Source organism: Pelodiscus sinensis, chromosome 21 (genome assembly GCF_049634645.1).
Source record: "Pelodiscus sinensis isolate JC-2024 chromosome 21, ASM4963464v1, whole genome shotgun sequence".
Taxonomy (NCBI): Eukaryota; Metazoa; Chordata; order Testudines; family Trionychidae; genus Pelodiscus; species Pelodiscus sinensis.
Genome location: NC_134731.1, coordinates 7036739 through 7064507, shown reverse-complemented (window position 1 = coordinate 7064507; position 27769 = coordinate 7036739). Strand labels below are relative to the sequence as shown.

The 27769-nt window shown below is 41.3% G+C and overlaps 1 protein-coding gene and 1 long non-coding RNA gene across 15 annotated transcripts in view; one reads left to right on the top strand and one right to left on the bottom strand.

Annotated features, from left to right (window-relative positions):
- The window catches only part of BCAS3 (BCAS3 microtubule associated cell migration factor), a 593281-nt gene that overhangs the window by 94173 nt on the left and 471339 nt on the right, over positions 1-27769 (top strand). For all 14 annotated transcript variants that reach the window (XM_075904719.1, XM_014581354.3, XM_075904717.1 and 11 more), the window contains 2 exons: positions 4864-4940; positions 26765-26841. In XM_075904719.1, coding sequence (XP_075760834.1) covers positions 4864-4940; positions 26765-26841 — 154 coding nt within the window. The remainder of the gene's footprint in view (positions 1-4863; positions 4941-26764; positions 26842-27769) is intronic.
- LOC142819248 (uncharacterized) lies at positions 650-27631 on the bottom strand. The gene is made up of 4 exons (XR_012897063.1): positions 27556-27631; positions 23541-23624; positions 2764-2881; positions 650-1132 (listed from the first exon to the last, which is right to left on the bottom strand). It is a non-coding gene; the product is annotated as an uncharacterized LOC142819248 (long non-coding RNA).

Genomic DNA, 27769 nt, shown 5'->3' with positions numbered 1-27769 from the left:
TTCTCTAGCAGGGCACCATAGCTTAGAATACCAATGTCTAAATTTGTTCAAAGATGAATAGTTGAAGGGAACAATTGAACAAACGAGTAGTTTTTATAACACAACATAATATAATTTGATGCTAAAGTAGACTTGAGGACTAAATAGTATGATAATATTAACTATCCACAATCAAATTTTGTTAGCATGACCGTATCAAACAACTGAGTTGAACTGAAGAAGTTAAACCAAAGGATATAAAGGACAATTTCTCAAAATAGGTCATTGTTCCTTTAACAGTCTGTCAGAAAGACTTCGGTATGTATCTGTGCAACTGTCTCTTTAAAAATTTAGCGTTCCCTGGTGGACAGTGTGAGGATAGTAAATCTTTCCAGTCTAGCCTTTTTTTAACAGAAGAAAAATCCAATTGTAAAAACAGTCAAAAGGCAAACCATCATTCAAAGTCTCCCAGCTAAAAAATACTCTCTCCAGGTGCAAATGTTTCTTTTTTCTAAGTGGTGAAAATGGAAAAGCTCCTTCAAAGTTGTGGGGCTGTATCAAAGGTAGCTGTTTTCCTGGAACATTTCAGATTCTATTATCATCCAAGGAAAGTTCACTATTTCAGACTGCAAATGCATGAAAAATGGCCAATTAAAGCACTACTGCGGCTTTACCTATACCATAGACTAATGCAGTGCAAAATTGAAGTTTAAAATACATTTTGAATTGTAGAATAACAGAAAAGTATTTTATTATTAATACATTTACATTCCTAAACCATCCACAATCTGTTAGGCACTCTCTATACAGGAAAACAGTCTCTGCCTCTAAGCGTAGAAGACAGGAAGTATGGGAAGGATTGGGGAGAGTGTTGTGAGCAAAACAAATACACTTTTTATATACATTGCATTTAAAAAAACCCTCCATAGTTGACTTCCCTTCATCTTGTCCAGTATTAATTGCCTAATTTCTTAGGCCATGTCCACACAACAGAGAAGATCAAAGCAGCCACAGTCAATCTTCTGGGGTTCGAATTAGCAGGTCTAGTGAAGACCCCTAATTCAAACTGAGAGGGTGTTGCCGTCAATGCCAGGAGTCCTGCTTCCACAAGGAGTAAGGGAAGTCAAAGGTAGAATGTTCTCCCGTCGACTTCCTGCAGTTTGGACGGTGCCAAAATTTGAGTTAAGATGTGTCAACTTAAGCTGCAAAATTAACGTAGCTGAAGTTGTGTATCTTAATTTGACCTTATCCCCTAGCGTAGACTAGGGGTCGGAGACCTCCTGGAAGAAGGTACTTAAAACAGATACATTTCCTTTGTGTTTTCCTTTCCTGTGATTAAAAAAATGAATTCCAACTTTTTCCAAATAAAAATAGTTGACCTGTCATGGGGTCTCCTGGTATCTGGGGCACCCCTAGTCATTCCCCGTGGGGTACAGCCCCTAAAGTCAGGGCTGGCTCAGCCTTTCAGGCTTTGCACCCAAATCAGATTCACCCCCTATCAGGGTCAGTACGGCCTCTTGGGCCTAGTCGCTAGTCCATTGCACCCCTGTTAGGGTCAATACAGCCTCTGCGGACTAGTCCCATACCTAGTCCACCCCATATTAGGGTCAGTACAGCCTCTCAGGCCTAGTAACAAGGCTAGTGCACCCCTAGTAGGGTAATTATGGCCCCTAGGGCCTAGTCACAAACATAGCTCTATTCCCTCAGGTTGGAGACAGTTTTCCGGCTTGGTTCGTGGGTAAGCTCCCCCCAAAATCTAGGGAGCTAGGTTACGGTGGGGTGGGGGTGGTACGGGGACTCCGGCCCTCCCACTCTACCACGCCCCGGCTCAGGGCCCTGTTGGCAGCAAATACTCTCACTGCCTGCTCAGCGGGAAGACCTGCCAGAACATGCTGAGCTCCCAGAGGACAATCCTCCACCCTGAGCCACTTCCTACCCGTACCGGCGTGCCGTGCTGTCCTCTGCGTGCGGCTCTGGCAGTCAGTCCCAGTCTGGCAACTGCCTTGCTCGGTGTTGTTGCTGCAGCTGCTGTGGTGGCTGGTGCTGTTCCGGGGTGGCTGCTCCAGGGGTGGCTGCAGGGGTTGTCCAGGAGCCCCTGCCTCAGCTCCTTCCCCTCCAGTGGTCAGCCCCATCTGCCCTGAGTAGCCCTCTTTTATACCCCCAGCAACGGGATTATGCCCAGCAGGCTATAGGGGGTGTGGCCTCTCTGGCCCTCAGAGTGGAATTAGTCCCTTCTGGCCTAGTGCGGGGGGCGGGGGGGGGAATCTTACCCTGTCACATGACTGTAAAAGCAATTCGCTTTGGAATAAAATGAATACTAATTTTCAAACCAGACAAGTTGTAAATTATTGAGGGGGGAGGGGGAAGAGACTTTTATAATAGAAGGACTCATGGACTTCTGAACTATAATTTTCCTTCATGACCGCGTCCAGGTAGAATCCTGGTATAAGACTGCACGTCCTGCCTTTTGACAACAGAATTCATTTTGTACTTTGAAGCTATGTCTACATTGCACATTCTTGCGCAAGAACATATGCTAATGAGGCACAACGTTGAATATCACCATGCCTCATTTGCATACCTAATGAGCTGCCATTTTTGCGCAAGGGGTTTCTGTGCAAGAAGGAGCAGTCTATACTGCTCCTTCTTGCGCAAAAAACCCCTCTTGCGTGAGCGCAGTATAGACGTAGCTCTAGAGTCTTATGCATGGGGGAAAATATCCTAATCATCTGGTGCCTGCAGTTTCTTCTGAGTCTTCTTAATTGAAGAAGTCCTCAAACTTACCTGAGAATGAGTCTAACCCTCTCCAGGGAAGTTCTCAAGTCCATCAGGACAGGTGTTCTTTGGAGCAGCTAGATCTTCTTCTCAAAAGGTGCACCCCAATCTTTCACAAGAACCCTTTCTGATATTAGAAAAAGAGACAGCATAAGGGAAAACAAGCACCTAATAATATATGCTAATTCTCTGGAGTTAATAGAGATTGATATGAAAGTGGTTTTGATAATGTCCCAGCAATGACAGCTACTTTGGATCACAGGGATCCAAAGATGATAAAACCTAGCTGGAGCCAAGCTGCTGAGATCTGTTGTGGGATCATATGATTTTGAGGTTGGGTCCAAGGCACTTGCATTGGCAGATCCTGGTTGCTCTGGTCCTTTATCTATCCATTTTCAAAGTGGCCTCTACAGAGGGCTCTTAGAATAAAAACAGAGGAACTGCACATTGAGGGCCAAGTCTGGAAAACAAATATTTTGGTGGTTTCTAGAAATGCGGACTTGATGTCTTTGTCCATCTATGAAGTAATCCCAAGATCATTCTTTCGAATTCTTTATTATGATGGTCTTAGGTTATTTCATTCAAATAATACACTTTTGACAGCTAGTATTTTTCCTAAGCTTCATGAATTTCTGGATAAGCTTGATTGGTACACACTTTGGACATTAAGGGTACATCTACTCTGCAACACTATTTCGAAATAACTAGCGCTATTCCAAAATAACTTAGTCCGCAGCAGGAACTTATTTTGAAATAGTGTCAACATACTGTCAAGCTGGTGGACTTCTTACTCCGACTCCTATAAGCCTCATTTACGAGGAGTAAGGGAAGTGGGAGGAAGAGTGCTCTATTTTGAAATAAGTGCTGTGTAGATGCTCCTTATTTCAAAATAAGATATGCAATTGATATAACTCAATTTGTGTAGCTTATTTTGAGTTAAGCCCTGCTGTGTAGATGCATCCTAAGAGGACAGACATTTCAAATGGAAATTGATAGAACAAACATGAATAGCATGACATAAATATACATATAGACACACACATTACTGTTCATCATCAACTAAATAGTAACTACAGTTTTTCCAGCTCTTTGTAATGAGAGAGTAATCAGATTTAAGAAAGCCATATTTCTCTATTTGAGGAAGGCTTTTATTAGACTTAGCAAATGGGTGCTAAAGCTTACAAACTCTTTGGTTGGCACAGCTGCTCAGACTGATTCCCCCCCTTTTCCCTTTTTAAACTAAATTTGTAAATGATTTCAGAGACTCTTTGTGTCTAAATGACCTAAATCTTCATTCTAAATATAAAAATGGTGTACATTTTTAAGCTGTACTTTTATGTATTAGAACATACAGTGTGCCAGTGCCTAGTCATTTGCCACATGTCTGTGTTTTGCTTTGAATGATGAGCAGGTACTGGATATTTAAATTCAGTGCATTTAAATTTACCTTTGTTATGCACACTCCCCAAAAACCTATGGTCCTTTAATTTAAAGGCTCAAAAATGTAGGACAACCAGCATTTTTGCCAGGCTACAGAATTTCTGTGTATTGGTATTTGCATGTAAAGCACTGACATTGTCAAAGGTAACCGGACAATAGCTATCCCCTTGAGTTTTTTCATTGTCCTTGCCTTTAGGATGCTGGCAATCACTGGAAGTGGTTTATTACATAAAGCCTATTTCTCTCATCTTTAATTCTGTACTGCTGTGCTTTCATATGACGGGGTGGGGTGGGGGGAGGAACTGTTAGTAAACACCACTGTTAGTAAATACCACTAGTAGTTTAACAGATCTGCCATGAAATAAACAATGTGATTATTTCCAGGGTAAAAGACTTCCTTGTAGATTAGTGTGTGTGCTAATTGTGGATTTGATTGTGATTTGGACTCTGAAGACAATGAAGGATCCTTGTAATTCTATTTTCTTTCTTATCTAATGAGGGGTTTTTTTTTTACGGGGAGTATATCAAAGATGCTGTCCTCCTCTGTATTGTATTTGTATACTTCCTGAAGAGCCAGTTCTGTAGTGGGAATGAGAATGTCTTTAGCAACTTCCAGTTATTGGAAAATTCATGTTTCAAGTACACATGTTTTCATTTTTGTGTTTTTAGGATACTTGTTGTAGTCTTGCAAGAGAAAATTGCTGCCTTCGACAGCTGTACATTCACAAAAAAATTCTTCGTTACAAGTATGTATGATATTGGATTCCATTTCTGTGCTCTGGTAAATAGCTGTAGTGCCATAAAACAGACTTGGAGTTGTCAACAGAATCAAATTGCAAGTTAAAAAACCACATTGCAGTGCATGTTGATCCCTAAAGGCCTGTTGTTTCATCCCAAAAATGCTAAGTGTCTGCAGCTCTCAGTGACTTTGTTGAGAGGTGCAAGTGCTCTCTTACCTCCCAGAATCAAGTTCCATTCATTACCTCTGTGAATTTGTATAGTTTTGCATATTTGTCATCATAGCTAAACTCTCCTGTATAGTGAAAAGTACTTTTATTGATGATACTTCTATTATTAGTTTGTTAAAAGCTTCTGTGATTATACTCTAGGTGCTCTGTGTTTCCAGCTGTAGAATTTGTGTAATCATCTATTTGAAAATGTGACATACAGTTCCAGTGGTCTTGTCAACTCTTTCTGGCTGTTCTTGATCTGCAGTCCCAGATCTGTTTTTCATTATTATAGATATTTATATTGTGGTAGCTCCTAAACAATAATGAGGTCAGGACTACACTGTGTACTCCTGAGTGAATTCTGCACCACTTGCGCAATGCAGAATTTTGCAGAAATTAAGATTGCGCATACAGAATTTCCTCCCCCCTCCCTCAGACATTGGCTGCAGTGCTTCTAGCCACCACTAGGTGCTGCTGAACCTGACAGAGCCCGGTTCACACATAGAAGATGGTGGTAGAGGGAAGAAGCTGGAGGGTTTCTGGCAGCTGCAGTTCCCCGCATGCCTTGAGGGCCAAACACTAAGAAAAATTAAAGTTTTCAAGCTCAGTCCAGAGGGAGGGTTAAAAAAGCTTGAGGAAGAGCCACAGGAAGCAATTCCCAAGTGCGCCTTCCTGGGTTCTCAAAGGGGCTTTTGCGTTTGGGTGGTGGTAGTGGTACCAATCCAAGGCCAGGGAATGTGTAACCTTGGGGAATTTTTAAACATAAGTCTCTAGTGACTGTGGAGAGCAGCCTTGACAGACCCCTTCCCTAATACACTCCCCTTGCTCTCCCTCTCAGAGCCCAGCCATGGCCTCTGTAGACCAGACACCCATCCTTATACCCCTCAGAGCCTAGGGACCAAGAGGGAAATACAGCCTGATGCTAGTTCTGGGCTTGTACAGTATCTCCTACACCACACCACACCGCACCACAGGGGCCCTACAGCTGAACTCTGGGGGTGAAGGGGAAAAGTGTTTGGGCAAAGGGAGCTCTGGCTGGGTTCCGGGAAGGGGGAGGGGGAGATCGGGTATCAGGGCTATGTGGGGGATAATACCTTGTGGTATTATCGTCTGTGAAGGATTGGTGTGGGAGCACTGTGGCTGGGCTTTGAGGCTATGTCTACACTATAAGATTATTTCGAAATAAGTTAGTTCAAAATAATAACTCCTGAAATAACTATTTTGAAATAAGCTTATTCCCCAAGGAAAAAGGAGTTGTTGTTTCAAAATAATCAGCCCCTTATTTTGAAATAACAGGCTTGGTAGTGTGGACGCTCACCTTGTTATTTCGAAATATGAGGAGTTCTTTCAAAATGACTCCCCAGTATAGACATGCCCTGAGTGGGGAGGGTGTGTATGTGTCCGGTCCCTTGGCTGGGCTCTGAGGGGATGGAGGGACAGAAAGAGGAACTGGGTTGTTATATGGGGTTTCTTTAACTGTCTCCCTCCAGTGAATTTTTTTGTGCCTGTATTTGTTACCGACATACTTGCTGATGGGTATTTTGAAATAAATTACCAAAATAATTGAAACTGATGTGATTATTTAGGGTTATTTTGACAGAATATGCAGAAATTTTGCAGAATTTTAATAGAACGTGTGCAGAATTTTTAATATTTTGATGCAGAATTTTCCCAGGTGTGACTGTGCTAGGAATGGGCATATCTGCCCACAGGTGTTGCTACCTGCTGAATTAGTAACTCAGACTCTGGGTATAAGCTTGGAAAAGTTGTTGGCTATTGGCATTTTTTTCCTAATGTTGCAGATGCCTTTTATGCTGTTTTTAATTCTACACATTGATGATTGATCCTAACTGATAAGGAAGCCCCCAGAAACACTCCTCTAGGAGGATCTATGTGTCTGACACTGGTATCTCTACTAGAGTAATTCATAGGCTAGTTGGAAAGACAGAGTATCTCTGCTGATGTGGCTCCTGATTTGTCTGTGGAGGTTATTAAAAATAATACCTAGTACGCTTGGCCCGAAGACTGAACATATCACACATGTATGTAATTTCTCCAGTGCACTGATGAAGAGAGTTTGGTTTATTCCCTAGGATGGCATCTTCTTCACTGATGTTTCTAGCTCCCGCTTGTACTATAATTACTGTATTGGTGGGGGTGTTCTCTGTTTAAAAGGAAAATCTTAAAGTATGCATGGAATTCAAATGGAGAAAATGCTTCCTTTTTAAGTACCTGTATAGCAAAAAATTCTCCCTTCCCTTTATTGAAAAATATCCATATATTTAGAACGGTTTCTTCTTATGTTGAGGAAAAGGACTATTATGCAGTAATATTAAAGTTGCCAATAGGTGTCAGTTTCTTCCTACATGATGGACATACCAGGTTCATCGGAATCTACTAGCATTCACTAAATAGAACTTCATGGAAATGGGCTTTGAATTCAGGTGTTTGTTATGGTTCATTTTTATATTTTCTAGAATATTACTTTTGGTAATTTTGTCTTCATTTAGTTCAGATTTTTCTCATGAGAAAACAGGAATTGATGGAAATTTGTTTTCATAAGTTAATAGAATGGTATTAAACCATAGAAAAATACTCCATAGTATTCAGCATAGGAACATATTCCTGATTTTGAAAAATAATGCAGTTGACAACAAAACAATTGTTATGTAATGTTAAACTTTCTGAAAGTGCCTGAGAAAGTAATATTTTGTTTCTAGGAAGAAAAAAATGGAACAGCATAAACCCCTACATCTCTATTTAATATTTTCATTGTGATTTATGATCTTGTTATATGCGCATACAATATATGCATAACTAGTACATGCTTATAATGGTTTCTTTATGTTGAACTTGAATTTTTAAAGCTGTATTTTTAATAAAAGGTAAGGTGTAATGAGAACTTTTTGAGGTGGTTTCAAACTGATAAACTTGCTGCTCTACTAAAAAAGATAATGTGATTATGATAATGTTCCTAGCATTTTAGAGATATGAAGTGGATGAGGTAATGTCTTTTATTGGGCCAACTTTTGCTTGTCTATTGAATCAGTTTTGCTTGATAAAAGAAAAGATACTAGCTCACCCAAATTGTCTTTGTTATCCTGAAATAGCATTTTGCATATCTTAACAGCACGCCCATTATTTTGAAATACATATGAAATAATGGGCTTCTTAGTCCCACTTCCTGTAAACCTCATTGCACAAGGATTAAGGAAGATGTTGGAATAGCGATTTATTTCAAAATTAGAGCTGTGTAGACCGCCAAATTTCAAAATAAGCTATTTTGAAATAGAGCTATGCAATATTTCAAGGTGCGCGCTACTGTGTAGACGTACCCTCAGAATATGTGTGGTAGCAATTTCTCATATTTTGTCTTAAATTATTCTGCACAGCTATAAATTATTTGGAAATGGCAAATGTTACTTAGCCATTGGATGCATTAAATACTGCTTTAATTTTCACTGCATTTTCAAAGCTGATGTGCCAGACCTATTTTGTCATGAAGAGTGGAGAGAAAAATAAGAGTTTTTGTGAATGTTAGAGCTACTGGATATCAACATTTTTGAAGCCTCAGTATAAAAAGTAATTTCTCAATATATTAGTGGCTTATAATAAACTTATATTCCATACATTTTGCCTTTTTAATGTGAAATTTATAAAGTTTTTCACATCCTTCATTGTACCTGAATGAACTTTTTTGGTGCTGTGCAGTCTTTTTTTTATATACCGCTAGTTATGCTGAAGTACTCTGAAATGGGGCTTAAAAGCTCTTTTCTCTTAATAGTGCTATATTTAGTTTTATGCTTATTATATTTATGCTTATTATTATGCAGCAGATACAGTGCCTTGCCATGGTTTAAGGCCACAGAACAGTTTTAATTATAACCTTCAGTTTTCACATGCACTCAAATGCCAGAAATTTTTTTGGGGTCGACACTTTTGACAGGTAGGTTTTCAGATGCAAAAAAGTGAGAGGTACCTAGCTAACGTCAACTGAATTTTGAAGGGAGTTAGATACCTATCTCTTTGGTCTGTTCGTGGGATTTTGTTTTTTAGAAAGTTTGATCATAATCTTTTAAGCCTTTGTTGAGTTTAGGAAAGAGAAGGGAAATACTTCCCCTTTCATAAAATGTCTGAACCACACTGTTAAATAAAGGGCAACAGAAGGCATGGGTAAAGTTTTGGAACTTGCTAGTGGAGAAAGACCACAATGAGGACTAGCACCTTGGGTTGGTTTGAAGGGAAAAATAAAAACATCTATTATTAGGAAATCACTAATGGGCGTGCACAATGGGCATTTAAGAAATTAATGAAGCAGGGCCAAACTCTGAGCAGTGCCTCTCAGGAGGTGCCACCCAGGAATGGGTGGGAGCCAGGTAGAGATGGGCTTTAAGCCACCTTTGCATTTTCTGAATTGGAGCAGCCATGCACTGCAGTGATGTGCTCCAGCCACATCTTTTTGTACCACTGGCCTCCACACCACTGATATTCCTCTGCCATTTGGGTGGGCAGAATGAGAACAGCATAGGGCTGCTTGGAGAATCTCCCTTTACTAGGAAAATTCAAAGTAAAGGAACCTCACTGTGAACGGGCTGCTTTATACTGAAGGAGAGGCATAATGGGGTGAGAGCATAGACCAGTATTAGGTCTACTCTCTATCTGAAGATCATCATGATGTAATGTAAACCAATAAAAATTGCCTCCAACTCAACAGCAGAAGCTGCAAATGTGGGAAATCATTCATTTAATCTCATTGGAGTATGAGCCTCAAAGCCTCCCTGGGACCATTTAAATGCTAACATCATTAAGCAGAAGCAACATGCATCGTGCTTTTTTAATTGATTATTTAAGTTCAATGGAGAACATGCAGTTCAGATCATAAAGGCAGGAACTGAGAGGTTAAGGTTTTGTGAGCAACGTTAATGCAGTTCTGTTGTATACGTGTGGTATTTTGTGTTCCTGTTATTTTTGTGGTTGAATAAAACAATTAAAAATTTACAATTTAGTATTGTCATAATAAATGCCCCATAGAATAGTCAGAATATGTAACACGGTTATGTTCATGTTGCTGTAGTCACACTGACTTCTGCGTTTCCTGATGTTTTTGTGAGGTTAGCTGTGCCACTGGAACATTGCATTAGTATAAGAAGGTTTTTTTGCATTTTGATAGATGAAAATATAATGACTGAATTGAGTGGCAGACACACAACCAATTTTACTTCAGCCTTTCATAATAAATACCCATTTTACAGGTGCCCCCCCCTCAATTTAACTGGGGTATTTAAACATTTTTGCATGGAAAATACTCTGAATAATCATAGAAGGATAACAGGAGCTTCCATATCCAGCACATACAATAATCTACATTGTTGGAAGTGGTGTTCTTACTTCAACATCTGTTAGCTAAGTAAAGGCACACTATTAATTTGCAAAGAATTCATGGCTGTAGCTTTCCTATGGCATTCCACTTTCCACTGTGCCTACATTTGCAGCCAAGTCAGCTTCCTCACGAGAAGGCCCCCCTCTTGGAAGGGGGAAAAAATTGAACCCAGGAATGGCTGCAAGGTCACTGCTTTTGGAATAGTTCCTTTGTAGCCCGGCCCCGTGACTCGAGTTGGCACGTACATTGAAAATGTATTTCTTTTGCTAGGTGTGAATGCTGAGGTGCAGTTTTTAGATCACTGGACTTGTACTCTGGTACAAATCTGTTTTCCTTCAGATCCTTTCTCTTGGACTATGGCATGTGACTGCAGGGTCAAAAACTAGCATTCAAAATGATGTGTGAGCGTTTTTTTTTTTTTTTTTTTTGTATTTGTGGAACAATGGTACGTCATTGATTTGTATGCCATTGATGCTCTTGCAACTGCCTCTCCAAAAATGCTTAGTTGGTTTAACATTGATGATTACAAACATGGCATTATGGATACTTTACTCTCAATAAAGGACTTCCTCCCTCCTCCTGAAAAGAGATGAGTATACAAAACCTCATGTGTGGCATTATCTTTGCCTCCAGTGCCTGCTCAGTCTCTCCTGCCCTTCCACTCCTTGTATTGATATATTCACAATCCATTATTCTCCAGAGATGAAGACAGTTATTGCAGCCATTATCTGGCACCACATTTCTATTGATGCTGTCCAGCTATCCCCTTAAGAGGTAATTTTCCAAAGAGTTCAGCCAGTCTACTTCAGAGCCCATAAAAGTCAGGAAGAATTTTGTGTAACGGTGGGGCTAAAATTATTCGATATATACTGAATGCCTTTCAACCCTGCTAATAAAAAAACCTGGACACTCGCCGCAATTGATACTCTAATCTGTGAATTCATGAGTTATATTGTTGTCAATATCCATGTTAAAGAAAGAAGTAATGGGTTTCAGCCTGCTAGAGGCCAGGTCACCTAAGCTTCTTTTGTAAATTTGTTAGAATTCCTCTTTACTGCTGAGCAAATGAGGAGCAGCTTGTGGGTATCCTCTCTGCCACAAAGCAGGCGTGTTTGATGTCTCATGAAAGAATTAAACATTTAACGGAGTTAAAACAAGGACTTTTTGGAGGAGAGTGACTCTTGTGCAGTTCCTGCGTTTCTTTCACTTGGGAATCAACATTGGCAGAGATTGCCATGACTGACTGTCTTATCTGCTGGAATGGTGTAGTATAAGGGTACATCTACACTGCAACACTATTTCAAAATAGCTAGCGCTATTCCGAAATAACAGTCCGCAGTCTACACAGCAGGCAGTTATTTCAAAATAGTGTCAAAATACTGTCACGCCGAAGAACTTCCTATTCCATCTCCTGTAACACTCATTGTACAAGGAATAAGGGAAGTCGGAGGAAGAGTGCTCTATTTCGAAATAAGTTCTGTGTAGATGCTCCCTATTTCGAAATAAGCTACGGAATTGATGTAGCTCAATTTGTGAGCTTATTTCGAGTTAAGCCCTGCAATGTAGACACACCCTAAGATATGAGTCCAGATTGCAACAAACCATCTTGTATTTTTCTTCTTCAGAATGCTCTGCTCTTACCCAGTTTCCTTTGAAAGTCCAGAAACAGTTCCACCATATAGCCTGTTGACCCATTACTTAAGCATTGTTATAAGGACTCAACAAACAATTGGAACATAGAATTTTAGTTAGGGATGTAAGTGACTAGTTGACTGTCAGATAAGCTTATGCTTGTTGGATAGTGGACTAATGATGTGACTACTTGCTTCACCTCCCTTGCTGCATCTATCAGAGAGAGGCAGCAAGGGGAGGGAAGCAGGAGCCAGTGCTGGTGGGAGAGGGCTTAAACCCGGTTCCCTCCAGCACTGTCTCCGCGGGGGACAGGAGAGGTAGAGGCACAGTAGGAAACAGCGTGAGCTGGTTCTGCTGCAATTCTGCTTTTGAAATGTACAAGAGCCCTGGCAGGGCTCTTGTACATTTCAAAAGGAAGCTCCACAGGGAGTGCGGGGCCAGTGGGGGAGTCCCGTGCTCCCTGCAAGGCTTCCTTTTGAAATGTACAAGAGCCCTACTGGGGCTTTTGTACATTTCAAAACTGAGGCCCTGTAGGGAGCACAGAGCCAGTCCCCTCCTGGAAAGGGAAGGTAGAGGCACGGCGGGAAACAGTGCGAGCAGGGCTCTTGCTACAGTTCAAAGGTGGAGGTGCCCTTATTGACTAATGGAATAGTCAATGGAAATCCCAATGACTATTCCATTAGTTAATCTAAATTTAACGTCCCTAATTTTAATAATGCTCTTCTGTTGTTTGGCTACCTGTAATTATGGCAGCCAAAACACTCGTTTGGTCTAGGTTAAGAGACCCGAGTTTCAAGTTAGCAGAAAGTTTTAGGTTCAAAATGTATTCTTGTAGCATTAAAGAGCTGTGTGTACTTTTCCTGTGACAAGGTCACGGGATGTTAGTAGCATTCTGCTTTTTTAACATCTATAATTAAGTATGCAAGATCGCCTTGTCTCAATTCTGTGTTATATGAGAAATGCTAAAAAGCAATACCTGCAGCATGGTTTACAAGAGAGAATATGCTTCATCTGAGAATCGGAGCTATCCTACCACCAAGATAATTATTCCTTTTTTTTTTTAATTATTTTATTTTTTTAAAGAAGGCTGGCAGGACATACTGCAAGAATTACAGAGACTTAATCTTTCATCAGTGTTAGTCTGTTACAAGGTATAACAGTGAAGTATAGATACAGCTGGAGATTAAAGACTTGCATAAAGACAAAAAGGCAATTTGTAAATCCAGGTTTATCAACCAAACTGACTGCTCTTGGCAAATTTTAAAAGTAATGTATAAAATACAAGGTGCTGTTGTACTCTTATCCCAAGCACTGAAATACAAAATATGAAACCTAAAAATGATAGCATCTTACACTTAAAAAGTGCAGTCAATCAAATGAAATTATACGACCCCTCAAATTGCCTGGGGGGAAGCATAGCCAAACTTTAAATCCAGTATAGTATTCAGAAGACTGCCAAATCTGTGCACTGGTGAAGTAGCGTGTGTAGCAGATGTTGAAGGCCAGGGTTGTCTACAGTAAAAACTCTGACACTTGTCTTGGAGAGCTCAAATCCAAGGACCAATGGCAAAATAATTGAAAGAGCTGTGATGGAATTCAAGGAAAGAAGTGGCCTCTATGTAGGTTGGGTAGTTCAAAATGATTCAATTCTGATCCTCCAGTGAGCTCTTGGAATTGGTGGACACTGCATTTGTGGGGTCTTTCCACACAAGGATCGTTGTAGTATAGGGATATGGGTGAGAATAACACACACTGAGGGTGCGTCTACACTGCACCCTTACCTTGAAATAAGATACACAGTTTGCAGTGTGCAAATTGTGTAGCTTATTTTGAGGTAATTTTGAAATTGTGTAATTTTTCAAAATTACCTCAAAATAAGCTATGCAATTTGCATAGTGCAAATTGTATAGCTCATTTTGAGTTAAGGGCATGGTTTTTCAAAATGAAACGTCCTTTAACCCTCATGGAATGAAGTTCACATGGACTAGCGAGCTCATTATATTTCAAAATAACGGGCATGCTCAAAAGACGTCAAATAGCTATTTCAGGGTACTTCCAGTATCCCAAAAATAGCTCCACAGTGTAGACGTAGCCTGACAGAGAATCTTCTGCTAGCATGGGGAAGAAGAGGGCATATTAACAGTGGTGGAGGCACTTCATTTTCATTTTGGGCTTTAAGTTTTGATAATGATCGTTATAAAGGAAAGCCGTAGATGATGAGCATGGTTTCACAGTAAGGGATTTTTCTGTCCATTTGCTCTTTTGTTTGACTGTGTGGGTGATATTTAAACAGAAGGAAGTGTAAGAACAATAGATGATCTCAGTAAAGTATGTGACAGTACGAAAGTAATAACATTTATATAGGCCCTTTCATCTAGATGGATCCCAAAGGAATTTATAAACAATATTGTTTTATACACTATATAAACAAATAAATGTTGGTTTGCCTGATGATGCTAAAGAAAACCCCCCTAAACAAACAAATATGAGACAAAACCACTTGCATGATTTGTTTTCCTTGGAATAAACAGTGTTCCTGCAGCAACAGTATCACTATCTGTTATTTACTTTCCCTCCCCTTTCTCCACTCTCTGTCTACCTCAGTCTATTGTCATTTAGGTTTTTTTTAATCTGGCCAATTTAGGTCGTACAGTTCTTTTATCAAAGAAATCTTGTAATTTTATGATTGTGGAGTGCTACATATGCTATAGGATTCTAAGAAAATCAATACACTGATATAAATAATATAAGCTACCTAAAGATGCTTAAATAACTGAAATGCAGACATATCTGGAGCAGATTATTATAGAGCTTTTTTGTTGTTATAGCGCCTCTTTTACAGTGTGCAGCAATGTTAATTAATAGCTTTGGGTATTGAAAAAAGAGAGTAGCTTGTATAATTGCAACAAGACATATGGTTTTAGGGAACAGAATTATTCATTTTGGAATTGGTCAGGAAATCCGGTTTAAAAACCTTAATCTTAAGAGAGTGCCTAGACCGCTTCAGTGTCCCCCAAGAAACCAGAATGCTTACATGCAGAAACCTCGACTCCTGGCAGAACAGTGCTCTCTAGCAACAAGCAGGACCAGTTGTTCAAAATGAATACAAAGGGATGTATGTCACTTACTGCATCACAAGCACAATTTTCTGCAGCATGTAAATTATCCTCGGAGGTCTCCTGTGCATATACAGGCCAGTCTTGACCTTGGTTATCTTATCAGGTCTGGCTTGATCTCAACCCAGTGTCATATGGCAGCATCAAGTCCAAGCAAATGCAGTCCAGTTCAGTTTGGGATTAGAGACTGACTGATGCTGTGTAGCAGTGTTTCCCCATTGATGCTCCATGGAACCCTGGGGTTCCGTGAAGTGAAGGTAGGGGTTCCGCGAGGAGCCGGCACTCCCCCGCCCCCTCTGAAAGAGCACCGGCTAACCAGCTTCTTAAAGAAGCAGCACACTTGTTTTCCCTTCCTCCCTGGCGATGCAGCGGCGTAGCGAGGCAGGGGCAGAGGGGAACAGTTGCTCCCGGCCGGCACACTAGGGGGGTGCCAGACAGGGGTGACCCCACATGACCTACAGTGGGGAGGGAAGCACTGCCCCTCCCCAAAGGAGCCGGTGCGCACTGCCTGAACAGCTGGGACTGTGGCACCGGGCAACTTAGTTTCGCAGCCTTTCTGCACGGTGGGGGTGGCGGGGTGGGGGGGGAGAGGGAGGTCAGAAGACCCGGGTCCGTGCAGCTCCGACTGTGCAGGCAGCGCTCTCTGCCCTAGGACTCCCCGCACCCCCCCTTCCCCACAGGATGGCATCGTGGAAGTAAGTTGCTGGAGTGCAACAGGCCCTGCTGTTCAGGCAGCGTGCATACTAGCTGTTTGGGGAGGCGAAGTGCAGCCACACCCTTCCTGGAACCCAGAGGTGCTGCAGGATTGCCGGGTACTGGTCCCTGCTGCCCCTGTCCCCTGCTCAGACCCCCCACGAGTACCCTGTCCGCTGCCCCCACCAGTACTGTCCCCAGGACCCAGCAGCACCCTATCCCCGGCCCCAGCACCCTGCCACCCACCCCAGGACCCCGTCCCTGGCCCTAGCACCCTGCCACTCACTTCAGCACCCAGCAACACCCTGCCCCACCACCCTGCCACCCACCCCAGGACCCTGTCCCTGGCCCCAGCACTCTGCCACCCATCCTCGCACCCAGCAGCACCGTATTCCTTGTCCCAGCATCCTGCCACCCACCCCAGTGCCCAGCAGGACCATGTCCCTGACCTCAGCATCCTGCCCCAGCATCCTGCCACCTGTGCCAGTATCCTGACACCCAGCAGCACCCTCTCCCCAGCCCCAACACCCACTAGCACCCTGTCCCCCGCCCCCACTAGCACAGTTGGGACCACATTAGTGAGGCTTGGGGGTTTTGGAGGGTTTTTTTGCATCTCACTTGTGTGGCTCCAATTGAATTTTCTGTGGGTCAGTGACCCTTGACTCAAAACAGGTTCCCCGCCCCTCTCATAAATAAAGACAATGCTACAACCTTTTGAGTTTGACATAATATTTTATTTAAAAATGAAGCCTGGCCAACAAGCCCCCAATTGGGTCCAAACCCCCATCTCACTGCAGCATCATAACACTCCTGCACCACCTGACCCCAAATCTGAGCCTATCATACACTGGAACCCTCTGGCCTGAGCCTCTTACATCCCCAAACTCCTGCATTCCCACATCCTCCGTCTTCTGCCACAACACTCCTGCACCATCCACACCTCACAAATCTGTGTCCTGAGCCCATCATATTCACAGCCTCTTTACCCTGAGCCCCTTACTCCCCCAACCCAAACTCCTGCACCCTCACATCCATAGCCTGTGACTTGCTCCGCACCCCAACCTTCCACCTGAGCCCAACACTCCCCAGCCTGGAGCTCCCTCCCTGAGCCAGCATCCCCTTCTCCTGCATCCAAATTCCCTTCCAGAGCTTGCACTTCTCACCCCTTGCCACACCCAAATCCCTCATTCCCAACCCAGAGCCCGCACCTTCTGTCTCAATCCAGTGAGAGTGTATAAGGGCTGGGGATAGCAAGTGGGGTCTTGGGGAAGGAATGTGATTTTCATGCATTGGTGGGTTCCCCTCTTTTTTTTTTTGCTTGACAAACCTTAGGGGTTCCTTGAAATTCTGAAAAGCTGAAAAGGGTTCCATGGCCAAGTAAAATGGGGAAACACTGCTGTATAGAGAACCTTTCTATTGGTGCTCGTCCCACTACTATGTTATAGAAAGACTAATACAAAATGGTAGCCGGAAATGAAATTGTCCAATGCCAGTGTGAAATCTTCATTCTTATGTGGCTATGAAGCATGGAACATCCATTAAAAGAAGGAAGAATATCTGTTATAATCATTATTTGAGGAGAATCCTTGCTATTAATAACAAAGAGGATTGTGGGGCGGGAGAGGAAAGGGGGAAATCAGAGCGAACCTGGGAAAGGAAAGCAGTAAACATTATGAGTAAGAGGAGATTTTTATAGTACGGTCACATAAAAAGGATTGGCAAGAGCCACGTACTGAAGAGGCTTTCAGTGGAAACCAGAAACCAGGGCTAGATGGTGGAAACAAAAGACAAAGACTGATAGATGTCAGAACCAGACATTTTTAAAGACTATAAAATGGATGTAGATTTGGAGTCCCTAGAGTATACTATAAAAGACAGAACATATGTAAGGTGTCTTGAGATAACCCTGTGGGCTCAGTCTGAGGGAAAACTATGATGTTGACATGGACAATGCCGTTCTTTTCCTCTTAAAGTTTTATTCTGTGGCACATAAAACTGAGACGGTTTTAACAGCATATCAGCTTACATTGCATGTGGAAAGGAGACAGAAGGGCACATCCCCTTTCTCTGTACATGGAGCCATACTTAATTGTCAAAGTGCCATTTGTTTTATATAAAAAGTACAATCTAAAAATAAGTGGCTGCAGTGATTAGAAATGTCCGGTCTTCTTGAGACAAATAAACTTATGTTCCAATTTGTGTTTAAAGCCAAAAGCTGCTGTGACAGAGCTCTGTTCAGTGCTCTTGACTCAATAATTACGCACAAGCATAGGCGCCGACTCTGTGGATGTGCTGAGGCCGGAGCACCCATGGGGAAAAATTAGTGGTTGCTTAGTGCCCACTGTCAGCCAGGCTCCCTGCTCTGCAGCCCTGTTGACCAGCTCTTCCTCCTCCCTCCCTGTGTTTCCTGCCCACTGCAAGCAGTGTGGCGCATTTGACTTGGGAGCGGGGCAGGGCTTGTGGGAAAGGATGGAGCGGGGGTAGGGCAAGAGTGTATGGAGGGGATTGAGCACTCCATGGCTAGAGGGGAAGTTAGCACCTATGCATACCAGAATTTTTCAGTCAATTATGCAAGTTATCCCCCTGATTACCAAGAAGTTCATGCTCAAAAGGAGTTAGGCTTCTAACTCCTGTTGGTTTCAAGAGACAAGGTGGTTGAAGTAATTTTTCCTGGACCAACTTGTGTTGGTGAAAGAGACACTCCTCCTCCCTCTGTCCCATTTTCTCACTACCTTTTAGAGAAAAGTCCTGCAACTTGATAGAAAATGATCTACGAAAGTAGGGCTACAAAAGTAAAAATGGTCCTATTGAGTGAGATGAACAGTCCATCTAGGCTAGTAACCTGTCTCCTGACAGTGGCAGGCACCAGATGCTTCAGAAAGAATAAAACACCATTTGTCGAATTATCCACGTGCTATTGTCCAGTCCCAGCATCTGGCCATCAAAGTGTTTGGGACATCTGGAGCATGGCTGACCCATTGGATAGATCTACCTTCCATGAACCTATCTAATTCTTTCCTGAATCCAGTTCTACTTTTGGCCTTTACAACACCCCTGGAAGTCAGTTCCACAGATGGATTATGTGATGAAGTGCTTTCTTATTTTTGTTTCATATCTCCTGCCTACTAATTTAATTGGGTGGCCACCTAGGTTTTGTAGAGAGATAAATAACACTTCTTTCATCACCTTTTTGGCAGCACGTATGGTTTTAGAACCACAGAAATGTAAGTCTGTAGGGGACTTCAACTGATCAGCTGGTCCAGTCCCTTGCACTTCTTATAGACTGCATTTTATAGACCTCTAGCATACTCCCCATAGCCATCTTTTTTCTAAGCTGACTAGTCCATCATTTTCCATATTTCTCCTCACTCATATGGATGCTGTTTCACACCTCTAGTGATTTTTGTTGTTGTGCTGCACTGCATTTTTACCAATTCTAATGTATCTCTCTTTAGGTGGGGGACAAGAATGGCACACATTATTCAAGGTGTGGAGCGTGCCTTGGAGTATATAGTGGCATGATGATGTTTTTTATTTTTCTCCATCCTTTTCCTTATGTTACCTAACATGCCATTTAGCTTTTTTTAACTGCTGCTGCACATTCGATAGGATAACTCAGGGTTTAAGAGTAAGCCTGGAAAGCTTGATTGGTTTCATTCCTGTTATGTGCTATATGACTTACTTCATAAAGGCCCTGTTTTGCCATTCACTGATTGTTTAAAAGCTGACTGGGTGAAGAGGTGAGCATTGCTTTTTCTCCTCTAACCACCCTGCCTCCATTCATGCTGCTCTTACTGAAACTAGAAGAGGAGTTTTTAAAAGACACTTGTGAAAGGAAAAGTTCTTTCTGAGATGGAGGGGCTTAGCTTTCTTCAGGGGCAGAAGGCAGCAGGGAGATAGTCCTGTTAAGAGCTCAGAGTTTTGCATAGCACAGGGCTGTTGAGAAATAATACAGCTCATACCCCTTCCCTTCTCACCACTCCATGAGCAGGGATTTCATAATTGCCAAGAGGTTTACGGTACTATATTGGTTTAATCAGCATTCTGGTACCATGGCTGAGATCATTCAATTTCCAGGAAAATCAAATGTGCAAATTTAGTGTAAGAAGACTAAAACTTAGTTGAGTTGAACGATCACAAACTGTGTGATGATTTTGAGTGTATATTTTAAAATAATGCAGTTCAGTAATGAAAACCCAAGAATTTTACACTAATATTACCTAGGGAAGTAGTGGGAGTCTCCATCCCTAGAGGTGTTTAAGTCTCGGCTTGACAAAGCCCTGGCCAGGTTGATTTAGTTGGGATTGGTCCTGCCTAGAGCAGGGGGCTGGACTTGATGACCTTCTGAGGTCTCTTCCAGCTCTATGATTCTATGATTATTTAAAAATGTATTTCTGTTTTTGCTGAAGAACTTTACAAGCATTAACGAATTTGGTCTCTGTTACCATTGTGAGGTAGGCTAGTAGTATTCCCATTTTACTGATGAGAAGAATGTGGCACAGATTAGGTGACTTGCCCAAGTAGTCACAGGAAATCCTCAGCACATCTTACAATAGTCTTACTCTTAAATTGGGATTTAAAAAAAAATCTCAATTCTAGTCTTTGGCCTTCGCCACAAACTGACAACTCATTTTTCTGTCTATTAATTTGAGCAAAGAGAGAGTAATTGTGTATTTTAGAAGTATTTAAATTGGCCTCTACTATGTGTTCACCTTTTCATAAGGGGGGAGTAAACATCCCTGTAAAGCATATTATAGGACCTAGTGTGGCTAAGTACTTGTATGATTTCCTGTTCTTCTGAAAGGGCTTTCCCTTAGTGATCTCCTCTTAGGTGACCTCTTAATACCTTCATTAAAACTTGGAAACTTTGGTCTTCTTGACAATTAGCATTGCTTTCTCATTACATTAATTTTCATTGTATACATGAAAGAACTGCTGCTGTTATTGCTTAGAACGGAGTTTTCTTCCGTTGTTTTGAAGTTTAGTAGAAGTCAAAGTTAATCTTTAAGAGAGTCAGGCTTATAACGATTGGATAGCAAAGCCTGTCAGGTCACGCTGTTTGCCGAGTAGAGGATGTTCTGCTGACTCCAGCTGTAAGTGTTTTTTTGGATAGCAGAAAAACAGTTTGCTTGCCTTCCCATACAATATAACCCTTTGTTTATTCGCATGGTACAGTCGGATTTCAAAACTCCTGGAGTCACAAAGGAAAGAAATGAAAAGGATTGCTTTCTTTTTTTTTACTTAATGGAGAGAGGAGAGTTTAGCACTGAAGTGAATTGCTTACTTTAGTAGATGCCATTATTGGAACTGACTGATTTGCAAATAAGAAGCATATTAAGTTGACCAATTCTAATTCAGGGTATGTCTACACTACCCCGCTAGTTCGAACTAGCGGGGGTAATGTAGTCATCCGCAGTTGCAAATGAAGCCTGGGATTTGAATTTCCCGGGCTTCATTTGCATGAAGCCGGCCGGCGCCATTTTTAAATGCCGGCTAGTTCGAACCCCGTGCCGCGCGGCTACACGTGGCACGGAGTAGCTAGTTTGGATTAGGCTTCTAATCCGAACTAGCTGTACTCCTTGTGGAACGGATTAGAAGCCTAATCCGAACTAGTTACTCCGTGCCGCGTGTAGCCGCGCGGCACGGGGTTCGAACTAGCCGGCATTTAAAAATGGCGCCGGCCGGCTTCATGCAAATGAAGCCCGGGAAATTCAAATCCCGGGCTTCATTTGCAACTGTGGATGACTACATTACCCCCGCTAGTTCAAACTAGTGGGGTAGTGTAGACATACCCTCACATAGTGTACTGCTCATAGCATAAACAACACGGAGTCCTGTGGCACCTTAAGGACTAACACATTTATTAGGGCATAAGGTTTTATGGGCTGCAGCTCTCTTCATCAGATACATAGTGAAAATTTCAGTTGTCAGGAATTTATACAGGGTGGACCTTGCTATTCCAGCAATATCCATGGTCCAGCATGATTTTAGTTAGATGGATATCCACTTATTGTGGGCGTGACCAAGTTTCTCACGGTCCCATGAAGTTTATTTACAGCCACCAGTCCTGGCTCTCCTTGTTCTGCGTTATTTAGCTCTAATTTACCCCATAATGTCTCTAAGAGCCCAGTAAGCAGTGGTAGTGCTGGTAATGCTGCTAGACAATATTGACCTCCCATGGCCCAGAAATTCTCTGGTTTGGCCAGGTCCCGAGGTGCCGAACTAGAGCGGTTCAACCTGTACTGTACATACATACAGAGATGCAAGTGTTTCATCAGTGCTAACAAGGCTAATTCATTATACCTATAGCATACTGATGGCACCTGCTACTAGAGATACTCTAAATTTTCTGTATAGACTAATTTCTGCCAAAGAAATGAGACTTTGTATGTTTCCTTACTGTCTTCAGTTCATTCAGATGATGAGGAACAGCTTTCTCTTTCAAAAGGAGTTGGTCTTTAAATGCTTACTTTTTGCCAGGTTGATGTTGTTTTTGCTATCAGTAAATATCAGTTTTGTTATTAGGTTGATATCAATTTGTTCTTTTGGGGTGTGTCTACATTGTGCTGTAGGTCAAAAGAAGCTATGCAATTTAACCTACACAAATTGTGTATCTTATTTCGATGTTATTTCGAAATAGCTTAGGGTATGTCTACACTACCCCCCTAGTTCGAACTAGGGGGGTAATGTATGCATACCGAACTTGCTAATGAAGCCCGGGATTTGAATTTCCCGGGCTTCATTAGCATAAAGCCGGCGCCGCCATTTTTAAAAGCCGGCTAGTGCGAACCCCGTGCCGCGCGGCTACACGTGGCACGGGCTAGATAGTTCGGACTAACAAGCCATTCCGAACTATCTGTACGCCTCGTTCCACGAGGCGTACAGATAGTTCGGAATAGCTTGCTAGTCCGAACTATCTAGCCCGTGCCGCGTGTAGCCGCGCGGCACGGGGTTCGCACTAGCCGGCTTTTAAAAATGGCGGCGCCGGCTTTATGCTAATGAAGCCCGGGAAATTCAAATCCCGGGCTTCATTAGCAAGTTCGGTATGCATACATTACCCCCCTAGTTCGAACTAGGGGGGTAGTGTAGACATACCCTTATTTTGAAATTTGGTGCTGTCTACACAGCACTGATTTCAAAATAATTTGCTATTCCGAAACGTCTCTTATGCCTCCTGGAATGAGGTTTACAGGGACGTCGGAAGAGTGAGCCCGTTATATTTCGAAATAACAGGTGTGCTTCAAAGACGTGGAATAGCTATTTCGGGATACCTCTGTATCCCGAAATAGAGTTGCACTGTAGATGTAGCCTTGATGTCTATCCCAGAGTAGTAGTGGGGTTTGGAAAGCACAGATGGCTGGCTGAGACAAACTTTAAAAATTAACGTTTTTGTGGATGTCTGATGTACGGGAGGGGCAGGGTTAAACATTCAAATGATCTACATGTCTTTACTGAAATAGATAGCAATTGCACAAGCTGAGATAAGCATTAAGATCTTACTGGTCTATAACAATAATGCCATCGGAAGAACACTTTTTTGTATTTACAACCTTAGAAGGATTTTTGCATTCTTACCTTAAGAAGCTCTGCCTGCCCACAGTTTATGCCCTTTCAGAATCCAATACCTATTGTGGCATCTTACGCTCTGCTTTCATTTTCCTTCATGAAATCAAAAAGGTGAAAAGGCATCTTACAAAATATTCACTTGGGTTTGCTTTCCTGGCTTGAGATAAGTTTAGTGGGATGAATTGCTGCTATTTCTGTTTCCATGGCTTCATAACCTTTGAAATGGCTTATTATGATTTTTTGAAATTTATAGTATTCTCACCTCTACTCCAAAAAACAGATATTGGGCATGATTTAACCCATGCAACATAATGAGTTTAATATCGACTTGTACATATGTCCAGAAAGAAGTATCTTCAAATATATAGATGGATAAGTCTCTCACATGAATGGATAAATATGTATTTGAGATTTTTAAATCTCACACTTAGTATCTAAAAATAAGTTTGATCTGTGTGTGCTAATCAATTGTATTAAATCTCTTCCAACAATGCAGTCTAGAAAATAATGCCATAGGAAAATACGTTGTCTTTGTTTTCACTAAAATACTGACTGAGTGGCTATTTAAGAAGCAAATGATAAAGGTCTAACGCTAGTGTGAAAAGGGTGTTGTACTAGAGATTCTTATCCATAGTCAAGGAAAAGATTTCCTTGTTCTTATACTGATCAATATACAAAAATTTGACCCATGAAATAAATGGGTGAAATAGAAGTGCAGCTATGTTTAGCTTTCTCGTTGTATGTCACTTTTCCATTGGTAACTCCAGCATTCTGTAGTCGGCAAGTCCTTCCATTCCCTTCTGTTGCTAAATGTATGTACTCTTCTAAAATGCTGTTTGACTGAGCCCAGCCTATCCTTTAGGGTTTGGATTAACCAAGCTTCCAGTAAATGACAGAGGCATGTCACGTATTAAATGCTTTTTTTGTTTACCCTTTATTGCTATTTACTATGAATAGTTAATTTTTGTACACTGCCTAGAAGATTTCTTCTTAAAAATTATGTGTAGTTTTCATATTTTGTACTCCCCCTTCCCTCCGCAAGACAATTAACATGAATACATCTCCCTTAGTCGGCCATGCAAACATGTAGATGCTGTTTTAGACAGTGGCAGCCTCAGTCCAGCAAATAGGAGGACTGCTTCTATGGTTAAAGTTACTTTACTAGCTTGGGGCTTTACTGCATTAGCTTTTCTCATTTGGTCACTCAGAATCAAATCATGCATCAGGCACCAATTCTGCAAATAACAGTGCTAGAAGTTTGTATGTGTATGAAATCCCGTTGATGTTAATGGCAGAATACATTGTGATTAGGATCAGCACAGGTATATCTATTAGCAGGACTGAATGATAGCAAAAATGTTACCCATTTTTTATATCTAACGGCCCCAGTTGGGATATCTTTGGATTTCATAATACTACGGCTGTGCCTACACTGGCAAGTTATTCCGGAAAATCAGCCGCTTTTCTGGAAAAACTTGCCAGCTGTCTACACTGACCACTTGAATTTCTGGAAAAGCATTGACGATCTAATGTAAAATCATCAGTGCTTTTCCAGAAAAATTATGCTGCTCCCGTTCGGGCAAAAGTCTTTTTCCGGAAAACTGTTCCGGAAAAGGGCCAGTGTAGACAGCACAGTAGTATTTTCCGTAAAAAAGCCCCGATCGCGAAAATGACAATCGGGGCTTTTTTGCGGAAAAGCGCGTTTAGATTGGCCACGGACGCTTTTCTGGAAAAGCGTCCTACCAATCTAGACGCGCTTTTCCGAAAATGCTTTTAACGGAAAACTTTTCAGTTAAAAGCATTTCCAGAAAATCATGCAAGTGTAGACGTAGCCTATGTGTTCTCTCTCTCTCTGTCTGTTTGCTTTTTTTATATATAATGAGACAGTCCCTGCATATATATGTGTGTGTGTGTGTATATAAAAATAAAATAACGAGGCAATCCTTGCTACCAAGAGCTTGCAATTTAAAATGACGGAGGGAAAGCAAACTAGCCTGAGTTCCACAGTAAGAGCGTAGCTTTTAGTTCCATGTTTTTTTCTTTATTTTTATGTAGGTTTTACTTTTTCTCAGTTCTCCTTCCAAATTGTCCTAAAACTTGTCTTTATAATATTTTTTATTTTAATCCCATTTCTTATAATTAACATTAGCATTTTCTGTATTTTATCAACTTTTGACTGTTTCTGTTTGTTACATTTAACACCCCTATCTATTTTAAGTTAATTTAAAACGTTGGCCACTTTAAAATATGTATTTAACCTTTGCCTTGTCACATTTTTAAGAGTCTCTTCTTATTACTGTTATTTTCTGTGATTATTTAAAATTTTAATCCTAGTCTTATGCATCTTTTATTTTAAAAATTTAAGACTTTGTGTATCTGCATGTGCACCTGTCCACCTATTTTCCTTGATAACACAGACATGGAAACCGAGTAGAGTAAGTGTGGTCCAAGTATATTTGATCCTGCTTCACTGTAGAGGTTTAGACTAGATGAGCTCCTAAGTCCCTTCCAGCCCTATATACCTATGATTCTGTGAGCAATGGAAAGATTTTATTGTAAAGCTAACTGGAGTTCTGATGCTGAACTTGAGTAAATGAAGGTGATAACAAATGAGCAGTTGGACAGGAAGAAAGCACAGTTTTATAAACACTCCACAAAACAAGCACAGTTTGTCATAATAGGCAGTCTGAGAGAAGACTGTGAACACAAATACTTACATTAAAAACAAAGATGCAAAACCCACCCACACACCCCTAAATTGATTTTTATCTCATTGCAGTTATTTATCACCAGCAGGCAGTGAAATGAACTTTGTTGTTGTTGTGTAAATCTATAGAATTGCTTGGATGAGAGTGTGGAGAAATCCACTTTTCAATGTACTAAAAAGCCCAGTAACTTCAGTGAAAAGTTAATATTGCATGCAGTTTTGAGGGATGGGTTTTTTAAAGTTGTAAAATCTATTCTTAATGCTGGCCTTCCAAAAAGATATTTAAAAAAATAAGAAATTCAAACATAAGGCAAAATTAGCATTTATCCTTAATTAACCAGCTGTTAATAACATCTCTTATCTAGCCACAATCTTATTGTCAGCTCTGAAAATGTAAGCATTTGCTGAGTGATATTAGCAATTTGAAGGCTCTTTGTTTAGATTTTTTGTTTTCTTAGCAATAAGTAAAATTCTTTGTGAGAAGTCATTAAGATATTTCTCAGTGCTGCCTTTTGAAAATTTTCAGGCTGCTATCCTTGTCCTGGGCCAAATATGAATCCCATTGCTCTTGGGAGCCGTTGGCTTGCTTATGCAGAAAATAAGGTAAGGAATGGCTTAAGTTTTAAATATTTTCTCTGATAGAGCAGCCAGAATGGTTTTATCTAAACCACAGGAACAAACTTAATTTCATAAAAGGAAGCCACAGTCTTAAAGGACATTGACAATGATGGTAGGCCAAAAATTAGACCTACCAGCTGTGTTTTTTTGGCAGTTATATCATCCTTCTACTCTGTGTAACTTATTCAACTGTGTGAATTTACAGGGCCTGAATATGTAAGAATAGTGCTGGCAGAAAAAGGAGTTTTCAATGCATGGTTGCTTCTACAGCTCGGTCAGCAACTAACACCTTAACAATTAAGCCAGCTTTTTAAAGAATAACTCTCAATATTCTGTAAGACAGATGTGTGCCTCTTTTATAATTGGGGGAAACTGAGTCACAAAATGGTCTGAGAATTTGTCCAAGACCACACAGAAAGTGAGTGGGTAGAACAGGGATTAGAACTAAAAAATTCCTGGCTTCCTGCCTCCAGGCTCAACCCATTAGACCACAGCTGTCTTTGAGAATGTAAAATATTGAATTAGTTGTGATTATTTTCAGAGTCAAAAGAGAAAAATTAGATGCCAAGGAAAGTAATTAGCAGTCTTTTTATCCAGTGTAGCCCTAAAAAAGAATTGCAAATTCAAAACAAGATGTGTTTGAAAACTTTACCTTTAGTGACCAGATTATGGTTTGTTTTAGAAAAAGGAAGGACTTACCTTGTTCATGTTCACCCTTGGTTACGTTCCTGTGACAGGAATAGCTGCTTGAAAGAAATGAGCCAAACACCATCAGAGAGGCAGCTTTTACTAATTTGCCTGCTGTTATACCTCTGTCCAAATTTAGGTCTGCCTCTTGATGAAACTCCACACCCATCGGTCAGCTACAGTGTTGTTCAATTTACAGATTCCTCTGTAAGTTTTGCAAGTGCTG